Consider the following 16,533-nt stretch of genomic DNA (forward strand, 5'->3'; position numbering starts at 1 on the left):
CTTCATTCTGTCTTTTAAAATTTTTATAATGTTCATTTACATAGTAGCACAGCTTCAGAATAAATGACTATCTAATATTTACAATTATCTTCTCAACTTATTCCACTTAATCATTCATTCAGAAAGCATTTTTAACTGGTTAACATGTCAAAAACAAAAACAATGTTCAGCCCAAGAGAAGAGAACGAAATAAGATGCTATATTTGACAAGGATGAGCTTACAATCTAGTACAGTACTGTTACTTAATCATTTTTATATAAACACCACTGAAAGGTAAAAAGAGAAGCTAGGTATAATAATTACAAGCTTATGAGTCACATTCAAGACTGACATTTAAAATTACTAAGACCCCTATTACTATTTCTTTCTAAGGACCAAATTGTTTATTCTTTTGTTTTAGTATAAGATGGATGGAATAATGTGACGAGAAAAATAAATTGTAACACTTTACTTTCCATTTAATACTACAGACATTACTTTTCTAAAATTAAGATAGAAGAATTATTTTCAGAAGATAGAATTCAAATGCCAATCCTTCCAAATCAGACATAGCACTGATGAACAAACAGGAAAAGCAGAATTTTTAAAACTATTTTCATCTGGAAAACTACTGATATCTGAAATATTTCAGTATAGGAAGCTGGGTGGTGTAGTGAATGGAATGCTAGGCTTGGTGTCAGGAAAGCCTGCGCTTGAATTCTGCCTTAGATACTTAACACCAGTTAATCCCTCTCTGACTCAGTTTCCTTGTCTGTAATATAGAGATAAGGACTGTTATGAAGATTAAATGAAAAATACATATATGCATATATATTTATATTTATATATTTATATGTATGTATATATGCAGACATACAGCTTTATAAACCTTAAAGAACTATGTAAATGATAACTCTTATTATTCTGTATTGTGTGTGCAGCTAGACAACCTTTGGCAAATGATAACTATCCTTGATAGGTTTCCTAATAACCTGATGTTCCAACAACAACAACAAGAAAAAATAAAGGAAGTTCTCCAATGTCTACAGCCTTCTTACACTTTATACTTCTCCATATAATCTTTGATCCAGTAACACTGGGTTCCTGGTTGTTCCATCACTCAGTTCCAGGAATTTTCTCAGGCTGTCCTGCAAATGCTGAATCCTCTCTCCTCCTCATTTCTGCCTTGTAGTTTCCTTGACTTCTTTCAAGTCCTAGCAAAAACCCTGACTTCTACAGGAAGCCTTTTCCCTCAGTTCCAATTAATTAAAGGCAGGGTCTCTGTTGAATATTTTCCATTTAGCTTATATACGGCTTGCTTGTATGTATTTGCTTCTATGTTGTTTCCCCCATTAGATTGTGAGCTCCTCAAGGGCCTGGAACTATCTTTTGTTTTTCTTCATATCCCTAATACTTATCATAGTAGCAGGCATTTAATAAATGCTTAATGACTGACTGACTACACATAAGAAAAATTTTTTAAAGATAAAGGAGAGAAGTAGCTAAGTGGCACAGTGGATAGAGTACCAGCCTTGAACCAAATTTAAATGTGGCCTCAAGACACTTGCTGTGAGATCTTAGGCATGTCACTTAACCTCAATTGCTTCCAAAAAAAAAAAAGGGAAAGAAAGAAAGAAAGAAAAGAAGGAAGGAAAAGTAGACAGTAGGGTTTTACCATTGATACTAAATTCTAGTATGCTGATACTAGACTTTAATTTGATGTTCAAAAGTGTTTTATGTTTGATTTTCAGTTCTGGCATGTAGAATTTCCAACTTTTAAAACAGAGTATAGGTACCATCACATTTCAGTAACTAATGAAAAATAATAATTTATATTCATCTATCCTAAGTTTAATGATCAAATAGTTAAACATGCTTACCGACACAGATATGTCTTCAGTTTTTCTTTTAGTACTAGAGTCGAACAAGACATTCCTCCCTCTTCTTTCACAATCTTGATACACAATTAGTCGAATCTGGCTTGGATCAAACTCCGACAAAGGCCAACTTCAATGAAAAACAAAAATCCATTAGGCTTTACATTTTATCAAGTACTCTATATAATTATCTTCTAAGTGAACACTATATTACACAACTCAAATGTTCCATATTTTTTGGCTGTTTATACAAAGTGTCTCTTTCTCTTCAATTACATAACTGAAGAGTGATATCATTTTAACAAGAATGCATTTAATAATGACCTACACAAACTTTTTAATTTTTATTTTATTTTATTTCCATGTAATTAATATGAATTTTCATGTGAAAAATCAATTTTTAACATGTGTTTTTTAAAATTTTGAGTTCCAAATTCTTTCCCACCCTCCCTCTCCTCCCCAGTCATTAAGAAAGCAAACAATTTGATACAGGTTATACACATGCAGTCATGTATAACATATTTCCATATTAGTGAGGTTGGTACACAAACTTTACATTATGGGTAGGTGCTACAGTAACTAAAGCATTGCATTCAGAAGCAGGAGGATCTGAATTCAAATTTTGCTCAGGCACTTACCACCACCACCACCACACCACCACCATCACCACCACCACCACCACACCACCACCACCACCACTCCACCACCACCACCACCACTAATGCATGACCCTAGGCAAGTCATTTGTACTCCTTGCCACAATTTTCTCATCTGTAATACGGGAACAATAAAAACACCTATTTCCTGTAGTAAATGCGAAGATAAAATGAGATATCTGTAAATCACCTTGCAGTACCGTGTGAATGCTGGCTATTATTATTATCTATCATAAATTTAGACCTAAATGCAACCAAGGAGAAATCAATTAATATAATTAACATAATCAGTGGGCAAAATGTATAATGGAGCATCACTAAAACAACATTCATTAATAATGATAATTCAGCAGGTAAATCTATCAAGGACTGAAGGAAACTGAGAATGTTTAGCCTAGAGAAGAGATGATAATTTAGGGAGACCATATTTGCAGACTACAAGTATGAATAAATGAAGGGGAAGTATTCATGAAGCACTATCTTAAATGTTGGGTATATAAAGAGAAAACAATAGAATCTCTGTACTTCAAGGAGCTCACATTCTGATTGATAGGGAGAGATAAAACAAGAGATTTTAGCTACAAATCATATAGAAAGGACTAGTACAGCTGCAAAGCAGATGGAAAGCAGTGCTTCTTTAATGTCTTTTCCATTAATAAAATAAAATTCATTTCTTTTTAAAATATTAATTCTGAACCTAAATACCAAATAAAATAAGCATTTGCACAAAGTAGACAGAAAAAGAGTGCCGTACATGAAATGAAGTATTACTATTATGTAGAACTTGTTTTGGTAATTATATAATAAATGTAACGTGGCTTTCAAAGCTATTTTGCTTTTCTTTTTAGATGTAATTTTTTTAGATGCAATTTTTATTGATATCTTTAGATTTTTTAAATCACCAAAATTCAATCACTCCATTTTACCTAACCCCTCCCAGAGAGTCATCCCATAAACAAATAATTTTGTAAGGAAAAAAATCAGAAAAACTGAACAATATATCAAAAAAGTCTGAATATATATACAATGTACCCCACCTGTGAGTCACCTCCTGCGGAGAGCTATTAAGGTGAAAGGGACACTCAAGTAACAAAATCAGAAGAAGAGAATGACTATAAAATATTTGCAAACAAAGCCTGAAAGAAAAACACAACATGGACACAAATGCATCTAGAATTCCTTAAAGAGTTCAGTAAGAATTAAAAAGTTTATTTTCATGTGAAATAAGAGCACTCGAGGAAAAAAACCAGAAAAGAAACAAGAGCTGAGGAAGAAATAACTGGAAAGGAAATTAACAGTTTGGCACAAGGGGTTACAAAACATTGCCCAGACAACAAATTTCCTGAAATTAGAATGAATTAATTAGAAGCAAATGACTCTATGATAGAACTAAGAAATATCAGAAATAAGTCAAAAAGACTTAAAAAAAAAAGAGAGAGAATTTGTAAGATATCACAAAGTAAAAACTGACCTAGAAAATGTAAGAATCATTGGAGTATCTGAATGGTATGCCTAAAAAGAGTCTAAATATCATATTCCATAAAATCATAAAAGAAAACCTGCCCTAATCTCTTAGAACCAGAGAACAAAGTAGAAATATGAAGAATCTGCCAGTTGTTTTCTAAAAGAAACTCCAAAATGAAAAACCCAAGGAATAAGACATGCAAAAGTTAGAGCTTTCGTATCTTAAAAAATATACTGCAAACGGTCAGAAAGAATTCAAGTACCAGGGAGCCACAGTCAGTATTACATACGATTCAGCAGTCAATATTATAAAGGGGCTGAGAAGATGGAATATAACATTCCAGAAGGCTTATAGCCAATAAAAACTTACCCAGCAAGCCTGAGAATCATGCTGCATAGGTAGAAAAAAAACCCAAACCTTTAATGAAAATGATGACTTCTAAGAATTCCTGACAAAAAGGCCAAAGTTATGTAGAAACTTTTAAGTTCAAACAGGAGTGAAGAGAAATATAAAAAGGTAAACATGAGAACAAAGATAAAGGACTAAACAAAGATAAACTGCTTACACTCAAATATGGGAAGATGATACGTGTCTCCTCTGATTTCTATCATCACCAGGGTTCATGGAAGGAATCCAAATATAGGCATACCTCAGAGAAATTCTGAGGTCAGTTCCAGATCCCCACAGTAAAGCAGATGTTGCAAAAGAATCACACAAAGTTTTGATTTTTCAATGCATATAAAAGTTATGCTTACACAATACTATAGTCAAGTGTGCAACAGTACCTACTGACAGAGGCCAGCTAGGGAGCACAGGGGATAAAGTGCTGCCACTGGAGTCATGAAGACTCATCTTCCTTAGTTCAAATTACAACACTTCTGTAATATAAAAAACATAACACAAAAAAAGACAAAATATTTGTTTCAGAGTGTAGTAAAATTATCTAAAAACTGAACTATTCTCAAATTTAACTATAGGTATGAAAACTGTATAATGAATCACTTATAACTATTTTTAAGTCTCTGTAAGTTATATTTACAGTTTATTCCAGCTTATCTGTTCTACATGTTTTTCATGTTAACACTTCAGAGAATGTTAACAGAAACAGCCATGCTGGAACAGACACCCTCTGCAGAAGCCTGATCAGCATTATGTGCTTAAAAAGAACATATAAATTCTCATCATACGTGTCACTGTGAAGCAGAAAGAAAATGCACTTTGGAACTATGTTGAACTTGGGCTATTTTTTGGAAGAATAAAGATAGTCAGTTTGAAAACCTATAATTAAATACCTGATGGCATTTTTCCTCTTATTTTACCTTTATAATTCTGCCTCAATTTCCAACTCCAATAATGGTTTTGATTAACAACCAATCTTTTGTTTTCACTGAGCAGTCATCCCTCTATTCTTTTATCATGAGATATTCTGGCAAACACCACCTAAAGGCGCTCTTCTATAATTTGTTCATTCTATCTTTATCAGTTTGCCTATCAGTACCACACAAAAACTCAATCTATGTTGAAGGAATTTCAAAAGTCTCTTGCAATAAAAAAATACTCATCCCCACACCTACACATTACTGAATTGCTGTATCCCAGACTTTCTAAATGGTTATGTCTTTTAGAAGCCTGAAGAAATAAAATTATAAAAAATTGACAGTTTATTACAGCATCCTGTCCTTCATTTTGATTTTAAGTCTACAAGGCAGCAATGCTGTCTTATTTTGTGGTCTGTACAAAGCCTGTCACATCTGTTTGATTCTATTAAGGTTCTATTTTAATACCTTATTGTGGAATGAAGGTGGACCATAGGTTGGTTTTTCAAAAAAATTTTTTAGTGCTGTTGCATTTTGTTTTTTACATTACTGTGATTTTCCCTTAGCCCTCCCCGACACCCAGTATTGTAACAAAGAAGAACATTTAAGCAAAGCCAGCCAAGATTGCAAAAGTGTATGACTTATATACCATATTCTATAACACTAATCCCCCATCTTCCTATCAAAAGCAGAAAAGTGTTTCCTTATCAGTTTTCCAAGACCAAGATTGTGCACTAAAATTCATCTTAGTTGGCTGTACAAAAAAAAACAACCCAACAACATTAAAGTGTTATCACTTCTTTTTCTCTCCTGCTGCTCCAGGAGCCGGTCACCATCATAAATGACACTGTAACCATCAGAACCAGAAAGTTCATGACAAACAGATTTTTTTTTTAGCATAAACAGATGGTTATAGATCTCCTTTGACATGAAAAAGCCACAGTGTCCAAGACCGAAATTTGAGAAAAATTGGCCAAGATGTACAAGACAACTCCAGGCATCATTTTTGTGATTCAGAAAGCATTTTGGTGGTGGCAAAACAACAGGCTTTGACATGATTTATGATTCATGATTTATGACTTTGCAAAGAAAAATGAACCAAAGAACAGACTTGCAAAGCATGGTCTTTTTGAGAAGAAAAAGACATCAAAAAAGCAGTGAAAGGAACACAAGAACACAATGAATAAAGTCAGGGGTACTGCAAAGGCAAATGTCGGTGCTGGCAAAAAGAAGGAATAAAAGGCACTATGGATGATGTTTATCCATGAAGACAATTCTTCATCAGAGCATAAATAAACTATGTGAAAACTTCAAAAAAAGTGTTATCATTTATATCACTGCAAATGTTTTCATTTCTGCTTTCTTCAGTCTGTATTGTTTCCTACAAATCTTTCTAATTCCCTGAATTTCTTCTCTTTGTCTCTTCTTTTGGTACAGTAATGGTTCATAATATTAATATTCATGTCATAATTTATTCAGTCCAATGGATAGGAACCTGTTTTGTTTCCAGGGTTTGGGTTTTTTTTTGTTTGTTTGGTTTTGGGGGCTTTTTTTTTTTTTTTGCCACCACAAAGAGTGATGTTGTGACTATTTTGTTATACCTAAGACTGTTCTGTCACTGATGTCTTTGGGACCACATGGCTCATTTGGGATTGCTAGTTCAAGGAATATAACCATTTTATTGGCTTTTTTGAATAATTCCAAAATGACTTTCAGAATGACTGGATCAATTCACAATTCCACCAGTGATGTAGTAGTGCATTTGTCCTTCCACAGTCCTTCTAACACTGACTGTTTTTATTGTAATCTTTGTCAATTTGATGAAAATAGGAAACTATATTAGAGACAAGACTTGAACTCAGGTTGTAATGACTCTAAAGCTGGTCTTATACGCAATATACCATGCTGCTTTTTATGACGGAGTTCTTGAATCTTATGCTAGCTGGCAAAACACATAAGTTCTGGTAGATCCATCAAGCTTCAAGTTTGAGCCAGGTAACAAACTGCATAATTGGTATCTAAGAAAGCTTCATGACTATCTTAGCTATAGAGTGACCAATATTTCAGTCAGTTACAGCACCTGTCGCACAAAGTAGCTAAATTGATGAAATCATCAATTCACTGAAGTACTCATATATTGAAGGTTTTAGTAGTAGTAATGTTTAGCGTAGTAATTGCTCAAAAAAGGTAGGCAGCTGTGATGTAGTGGACACAATTTGGTTCTACATGCCTGGAATCTAGTCCTAGAATTATCTATGTGAACATGAATAACTTTTCTAGCCACATTCTCCTCACCCATGAAATGGGAAAAAACATTTAAATGACCAATTTCATAGGGCTGTTGTGAGGACAAAATGACACACCACACATACATATATGCATACATACACATGCACACATTTTAGCAATCTTTAAGGTACCATAGAAATGTCAGCTGCTATCATTACCATCATTACCATTGTTTATTCATGACTAGCAAGCAGGTAGATAGACGAGTTAACCATTAATTTAGTTCATACACATACACTTATTTTAACTAGGATTGCAGAAAGAAGAAGTTGAACAGGAAGAAGAGCTGGGCTGGTTCACATTTCGGAATTTATAGAGTGCTTTCAATAATTCTAAGGGGCTCCCTGTCACTAAAAGCCAATATTTTTCTGGTGATACTTTATGGTTGAAAACTGGTTGGTTACTCAAAGTCAATGGAAAGGTGCATGGTAAGCGTAAGTTGGGAGAATATTACAAAAGATGAATTGTTCATCTATATTATCTTTGTGTCAGAACACATCTGGAGTATTGCATTATTTTATAAGTGAAGTTGCATAAAAGATGTCACTGTAGATTTGTATGGTTAGAAAAGGAAAATAAAAGTAAGAAACAACAGATGTACAGTTGGAGTGCTGATAATGCTAAAAGACTGAAAGAAAAATCTCTAGCACATTGGAAAGATCTGTGAAAAGACATGGAAAAGATTCACATAGAATGAGAAAATACAGATGGGTCAAAATCTGCTCCAATGAAAAAGGTATCTGCACTAAGAAGATCACAAAGTCAATCTCTACAACTTCCACCCATTCATTGCTCCTAGTTGTACTCACCCGGGTCACTTCCATCTCTACATATATGAGTTTTGATCCTGGGGTTAAGCACAAGTCTAATCTCTTTTCCATGACAGCCCTTCAAGACAACTACTGTGTCTTCTGTTCTCCAGGTAAATAGCACTAGTTCCTTCAACTAATTCTCATGTGGGCCTTCCCTATCTAGAACAGGGGTCACAAACTATATGGCCTGTTGCCTGTTTCTGTATGGCTTTGACACTTTTAGTGAATCATACAAAAACAGATGATAGGACAGATTTGGCCTATATGCCGGTTTGCTGACCTTCATTTTAGAACATTCTCCTGTGGATTTTTTCCAGCTTGACAATGTCCTTCCTAAAACGTGGTGCCTATAACTGAACAGAATACTAGAGATGTTGTTTGACTAGATCATAATATTAGATTATCACCTTTTGTGTTATAGACATGATTTCTTAATAGCACCTAATATTTTATTGGATTTTGGCTTTTTTACCTACCATGTTGCATTCTTGATTCTTATTGAGAGGTTAGCCTACTAGAACTTTCAGGTTATTCTAGACAAACTTCTATCTAGCATTGTTTTCTCCACAGAAAATACTCAAATTGACTTTTTTTGAATCCAAGTTTAAGATTCGACATTTATTTCTATTAAATTTTACCTTATTAGATTTAGCCTATCATTCTGAAAGGCAGTGTGGAATAGTGAATGGAAAGCCAGGTTAAAAAGCCAGGAATACCTGGGTGTGTCCTGCTTCTGACACATTCTGGCTGTATGATTCTGGGTAAGTATCTTAATATCTCAGTGTCCTAGACCAAAGGTGTCAACTGAACTGCCAAGTCCCTAACACTCATAGTGCTATTAATTACATTAATATGTAAGTGGGAAATACATGACAAAATTTTTAAAAATGACAAAATATAGGTACTATTACATTTTAAAAGTCAATATGCAGAAGCATATTGACCCAGAAAACCACATGTTAATATTATGTAGGTTTATCATATTATTACTTATTGTGTTAAATATTTCCCAATTACATTTCATTCTGGTTTTAGTTGCACTCTGGAGTGCTGTGAGCCACATGTAGCCTGAGGGGTGCAATTCCAAACAATTCTTTGAGACTCTATGTTGCAGGTAAGGTGTTGGTCTGTTGCGGTAAGAATCTCCTTACTAGGGAATTCCCTAAGTCAATGAAATCACAGGTCCAGTTCCTGTCCCTATCCTTAATTGTATCTGCTGTCATCATTTTGGATCCTAATTCTATCAGCTTTCCTCTGGAAGAATGCATGGGCAAATTTGATAAATATGCTATCAATAACAAATCACTGATAAAAATAATCAAAACCTGATGGAAATTCTATCAGAGAGCTCCTTATAAGTATAGGTGGTCTCACTTGGTGCTCCCTCCTTCAATTCAAGGATGGTGATTGTCCCATGGCACTCTGTCCTAGTGAGAAAACATCTGGAGTATACAGTATTTAATTTTATATACAACTTTATGAATTCATGGTTTCCCTTTCCCATAAATATTTTTGAGTCTAAGGAATGTTCACCTACCTGTAATAGAAAAATAATAACATGAATTATTTCAGTTATAGATCTCCACAACACTATTCTTTTAGCTAAAGGCTTACTTCTATCACAAAATCTTGATTTTTATCAAGGTACTTTACAGATAGTTATTTCCTTTACATCTATTTTAAAGACATTAATAATTATGATTAAAAAATCTTGATAATCTGTAGCTTTCTTTCTTTTCTCATGTGTTTTAAGTATTAGCCTTAAATTTATGTCTCAGAGAAAGCTCTCTCTTCTGGATTTCGGTCCCATATAACCAACTGCCTATTATATATTTCAAACTGAAAGTCCTGGAGATATATCAAGTTCAATATGTGTAAAACTAAACATTATCTTTCCCCCCAAACACTATCCCTTTTCTAAAACTATCTATTTCTTTCAAAGGCATTACCATCCTTTCAGATTCCCAGTTCGTAATCTTCATATTATCCTCTTTTCCTCACCCTCCTTAACCTCATATACCTAATCAGTTGCCAAATCTTGCCATTTACATTTTTACAATATCTCTCATGTCAGACTCCTTTCTTTTCAAACAAATACAACCTGAGTCCAGGTCCTCAATACCTCTCACATATTACTGCAATAGCTAATTGGTTTCCCCCTCTTGTCTCTCTCCATTCCATCTATCTCACAACTCAGCTGCCAAAATAATCAACCTAAAGTGAAAATTAGACCACGTCACCTCCCTACGCAATAAATTCCAGTGGCTTCTTATTGTCTCTAGAATAAAGGAAAATTATTTTGTTTAGTGTGTGTGAAATCCTATACAACTTAGTTTCAACCTATCCTTCTAGCCTGATTGGACATGACCCTCCCACATTCTGTGAACCACTCAAATTGGCCTCTCTGTTCCTCATAAATGACATTCCATCTCTTAACTCATACCCTATACCTGGTTCCCAATCTTTCCATCTACATACCTTTGCATTGACCATACCACGTGTCAGGAATATTCTCTCTCCTTTTCTATACCTGATAGAATCTCTTTCTTCCATATGGCCTCTGGGCCACTTGCGGTCCACCAAAAGATTTTGGGTGGCCCATAAAAAATGTACGGTTGCCACCGCACAGCTACTGTTTGCCTAGTGACCCGCACCAACCATCATCAGTCTGCTTCTAGTCTAACCTATGTGCAGCCCAAAGAAATTTAGCCTATTTTAATTTTGGCCCCTACCTACTGCCAAGTTGTGCAGGTCTGCTTTAAGATGAACATCAAGAATCACCTGCATGAAAGCCTTTCCTGATACCCCAGTTGCTAGTATTATCCTTTTCAAACTAACTTATATTTTAGCTATTTTGTATATATTTGCATTCATTCCCCTTATTTTGATGCCATATTGATAGATACACATTTTTGCATATTTGTCTTCCCCATTAGAATATAAATTCCTTACAAATAGGATTATTTCATTCTCTGTATTTGAATGCCCAACATGTCACAACCTGGCACAATGTAGGCCTTCGTAAATATAAACTACTTCTTAATTTTTTTTAGACAGATCATTTCAATTATGTCCTTATTCTTTAATCATTATAATTTAGAATTCGTTCATCAATCAACAAACATTTATCAAGACCTACAATATACAGGTGGTCTGCTAGGAACTAGGAATACATATATAGAAATGAAAATCTCTGCCTTCAAAGAAATTATATTCTCTTGAGAGGAAAAATATGTATGTATGTACAAAATAAAAATAAGATAACTGGGAGGGAGGAGAGCAGAAGCACCAGGTGCCAGAGGAAGAGAATCAAAAAGCCTTCAAGTAGATGGTCAGAGGTTAAAAGGAGAGAATAAATTCCAGGTATGAGGACAGCCCATACAGAGACAGAGATGGGAGAGGGAAGGTTGTATGTAAGGAATAGTAAACAGGCCAGTTTGGCTAGATTGTAAAATGTATGAAGGGGGAGTAATGTACTATAAAGCTGGAAAGATATTCTGAAGCCAAGTTATGATGGGCTTTAAAATGTTGAAGAGAGGAGCTTCGATTTGATCCTATTGGTAATAAGGAGCTAGTAGAGTTCATCGAGCAGGAAAGTGAAAAAGATTTTACTTTAGCAGTTGTATGGAGGATTCAGTGCATGATCTTTCCATTTTGCTATTTTTTCACCTTACCTTATGAACTTGTTACTTAAAGATCTTAAGTCTGAGACTAAAAAATATGGCAGAGTAGAAGGAACACTAGATCCAGAGGGCCCAAATTCAAATCTTAGCTCTTACTATCTGTGTCCCCTTGGTCAAATTACTTGCTTTCTCTGGGCTTAATTTTCCTTATATGTAAATATGTGGGTTGCACTAGATGACCTTTAAGATCCTTGTCAATTCTAAAGCTACGATTCTATCATTCATTCCAATTGCCACTATTGGAGGGATTTTCAATGTTCAGAGTTCCATATATTGCTGAAAGCCTGGACCAAAAAATTTTTTGGAATGATTCAGCTAGATTTTTCATACTATAGTTTTCATAAATATAATAGATAACTAAATGATGAGAAGGTGCTTTGTTAATAATATAAAAATATACCTACATCAGAGTGCTGTCTTAGGTAGGGAGGGAGAAAAATTTGAAACTCAAATTCTTATAAAAATGACTGCTGAAAATTATCTTTACATGTAAGTAGAAACAAATAAAATATCATTAAAATAATATAAAAATACAAAACAAAATTACTCAAATTTATTTTCTGTTATACCAAAAAGTATTATTACTAATTCAGAAGTCTAATTTAAATTCCTTTTAAATAAAAATATACATGTGGGTTCCACAAATCAAAATAATCTCAGATACATACAGGTTTTTCATATTACAATTAAGAACAATAAAAATCATATCAAATCTCTTAGAAAACATATCTTTTATTTCAAAAGGATTCTTTCTGAGTATATATACATATGTGTATAAATGTGGTGAAAGTAAAAATAAAGAGAATAATTCTAAACTTAGAAACATGGTAAGGGATAGTTCCTGAATACTCAATGTATTAAAATCCACACAAAACAAATTCAACATCAACATAATTTAGGTGAACATTTCATGAAAGGTTTTCATCAAAATCCCTAGCATTAAACAATTTACTTCAGAGGTTTTCCAGGGGCCAGACTGTCAGAAATTCATGTGCTTATCATGTCATTTTATTATATATATGTTATTATATTATACTTGTTAATCATTTATTTGTCAGGAAATGAAATAAAGTACTTATTAATATTCTTTATAAATATTAATTATCATTAATACTAAACTGTGCTGATTTTCCTGATGTTAAAAAATGTCAAATTTATTTCCACAGCTAGGTTGTACCTTACTAGCATCTTTGTCTCCTTGGCAGTTCTACTTTCTGAAATCCCTAAAAACTCCAGTTATGCGTGGCTGCCAGCCCAGGTTAATAATAGCAATGAACCATATTCATCCAAACCACAAGACTGTCAGGTGACATACTGAGAAGTCTGAATTTAACTCAAACAAAAGACTCTCCATGCTGCAATGTAAAATGTTTAATCCTAGCAACAGGATGAGGCTGGGGGATGGGGAACCTTTAAAAAAAGAGAGAGAGAGAGAGAGAGAGAGAGAGAGAGAGAGAGAGAGAGAGAGAGAGAGAGAGAGAGAACAGTTGCCTGAGGCAAAATTTGTGTTTTTGTACAAAGTTCACTTATTGTCCCTCACAATGTCATAACCAATATTTGCGCCTTTTGTTACATTGTAGAGTTCAAGATTTTTTTTCAGGAAAGTTGTCACTCTCTACTTTTCAATTCTTTTGTCTCCTCAAATATATTACTGAAAGGATCAATTTAATTCATCTCAAAGTACTACTGTGATAGTCATCAAAGACTATACATGTCAGTTTCATTTACCACCTTTTTCAAGTGAATCTGATACAGGTTGTCATTGTACCTTCTAAAAATGCCCTGGCAATGGTGTATGCATTCCTTTAAAATATAAATCTGTAGAGAATTCAGACTAACCCAGGAAGAGAGGGGGATAAAAAGTATATATTCCTCTCTGATTCTCTCAGTCTCTGACTCTTAAATTCTTGGGAGTTGCAGGATACTGGCAAGCAACCCTGCTGACAAGCAGAGCCTTCAGAGAAACAGAAAAGCAAGAACCAAGCCATCATGTGACCCAAACTGACACTATATGCCACCTAAACTGGTGAAGAGATGGACAAACTAAGGCTAGTTTTATGTTGCTTTCCTACACACAAATTTCACTACTAAATAAAGCGTACAAGTTTGAAAAGTACAATAAAAGCTATGTTATATTGCTTGTTTGGTTCAATAATGAAATCTTAGGAAGTTTTCAGAACATGTTTAGATGAAAATCTTGCTCAGTTTCAGTGTGGATGTCATATTTTACTTAAACAAATCAATTCAAAGCCTGATCCACAAAAGCAGAGTGAAAAAATGGAAAGGGAGTCAGAAGTTACACATCATACACACCCACATCCCACGCCCCCACACCCACGCTCTACAACACAAACAAACACCAAACAGGAAGACCAATGTTTTAAAACCCACGACAAAATAAAATCAACTGAAATTTTAAAACGAGGAAGATTTTTGTTATAATAAAAATACAATTAACAATACTGTAGAGCAACTGAAACAACAAAAGTATGAGAAACACAGGAAAAAGAAAAAAACTATTCAAAATATCAAGAAAAATGTCCTCAAACGGGTGAAGACCATGTTCAAAGAAGTCAAGCATTTATTAATAGCTTACAATATGCCAAGCACTACGCTACACATTGCATATAAAAAGACAAAAATTAAATGGTCCCTGCTCACAAGGAGCTTATGTTTTTTCTTTCTTTTTCTTTTTTGTGGGGGAGGCAGACAAGAGATAAATACAGAAAATTAAACACACACACAAAAATCCAAGGTAATTTTGAGGCTTGGAAAAACCACTAACTTCTGGGGGAATGTAGTTATTAGAAGTCAACTGAACCAAACTTTGAAGGAAACTCGGGATTCTAAAAGATAGAGGCATAAAGGGAATATGAAGGCATACATATATGGGGGACTGATTGTAAAAAAGAATGAAGATGGGAGGTTGGATGTCATGTGAGAGACAGCAAGAAGGTCAATTTGGCTGTTCTGTGGAGTACATGAAGGTTGAGTAATAAAAGTCTGAAAAGGTAAGGTGGAACAAGACTGTGAAGGAATTTAAATGTGAAATAAAATAGTTTGTATTTAATCCTAGAGATAATACGTTGTCACTGGAACTTATTGAGCAAGACAGTGATGATGTCAAACCTGTTTTTAGAGATAATGATTTGGCAGCTATATGGAGTGTGGAATGAAGAGAGAAGAGATCTGAGGTAAGGAAACCAATTAGGAGGCTTCTGTAATAATGTAGGGAAGAGGTAATAAGGACCTCATTAGTTTAAGTAGAGAGAAGATATGAAGGTAGAAGACTTAGAAACTGACTGGCTATGTGGAAGTAACGGTGAATGAAGACTTGGGGATGTCTCCAAGGTTTCTGCAGTACTGCCTATTTGGGTTGTACTACAAAGTTAAGTGACTTCATAAAAAGAGAACAACAACAATACGGAATGTAGGCTTAATGAGACAATAAAAATATTAGAATATTAGAAAATATGTTAAAATATTGAAAATGAAATCTAAATTTTCTACAATGAAAAACAATTGGCATGTTTAAGAAACTCATAACCAAACAAAACCCTGGATATCATATTTCAATAAATCATAAAAGATAATTCTGTAAATCTAGCAGATTTATGGAAAAGGGCAAAGTAAAAATAGAAAGAATCTACCTACAACATCCTCAAAGAAACCCTAAAATGAAAACTCACTGTAATGTCACAACCAAAATCTAGGGGTTTTGAGAAATAAATACTGCAAACAGTCAGAAAGAGTTTAAGAACCAAGGAACCACAGTGCAAACCACTTTTGCAAATATCAACAATATTCAACAGCATTAAAAACCTAATGAACAAGTGTACAGAAAAGCAGAAATATTAAACATACTTATTAATTACAGCACAACAAAAACTACAATCAATAAAGGGCACTTGAAGAAATAATTCAAATAAAAATTACAACTAAATAATTTAACCCTAAAGAACTAGTAGTCCAAAAACCAAATTAGTAATATTATATAATTTCAAAGAAAATGATGAAATGATATACCAAAACTTTTAGGGTGCAACCAAAGCAATTCCTAATCTTTTTTAATTAAAACACTGATCAACAAAATGCAGAGTAAAAACGACTGAAGAATGAATCCAGTACGCAACTATGAACAAAAGGCAACAAATCAAAAACTCACAATTCAACTCAGACAATCTAAAAATTAAAGGAAAAAAAACCACGAAAAACTATTGAATTGATAAGTAAAAAAAGGACATGGAAAAACAAACTGCTAGACGATTTGATTTTCAAAAAATAAAAGTTATCTGTATTTTTTAAAATGTGAAAGAATTCAAATGAAGGGAAAACAAAATTATCAGAAATCACTGTCAAAAAATGATCATCTAAATAAAATGCATAAATACAAAAAAAGATTATCAGAATAAGAAATAGATTATTTCAATAATTTATTCTCATAAAAAGAAAATG

General features: G+C 33.8%; 1 protein-coding gene and 1 pseudogene across 2 annotated transcripts in view; one reads left to right on the forward strand and one right to left on the reverse strand.

The window, feature by feature from the left end:
- The window catches only part of FNIP1 (folliculin interacting protein 1), a 135,047-nt gene that overhangs the window by 69,240 nt on the left and 49,274 nt on the right, over positions 1-16,533 (reverse strand). For both annotated transcript variants that reach the window (XM_072629974.1, XM_072629973.1), the window contains exon 2: positions 1,861-1,987. In XM_072629974.1, the coding sequence (XP_072486075.1) occupies positions 1,861-1,987 (127 nt within the window). The remainder of the gene's footprint in view (positions 1-1,860; positions 1,988-16,533) is intronic.
- LOC140529527 (small ribosomal subunit protein eS24-like) lies at positions 2,852-6,575 on the forward strand (annotated as a pseudogene).

This window comes from Notamacropus eugenii, chromosome 1, assembly GCF_028372415.1.
Source record: "Notamacropus eugenii isolate mMacEug1 chromosome 1, mMacEug1.pri_v2, whole genome shotgun sequence".
Classification (NCBI taxonomy): domain Eukaryota; kingdom Metazoa; phylum Chordata; class Mammalia; order Diprotodontia; family Macropodidae; genus Notamacropus; species Notamacropus eugenii.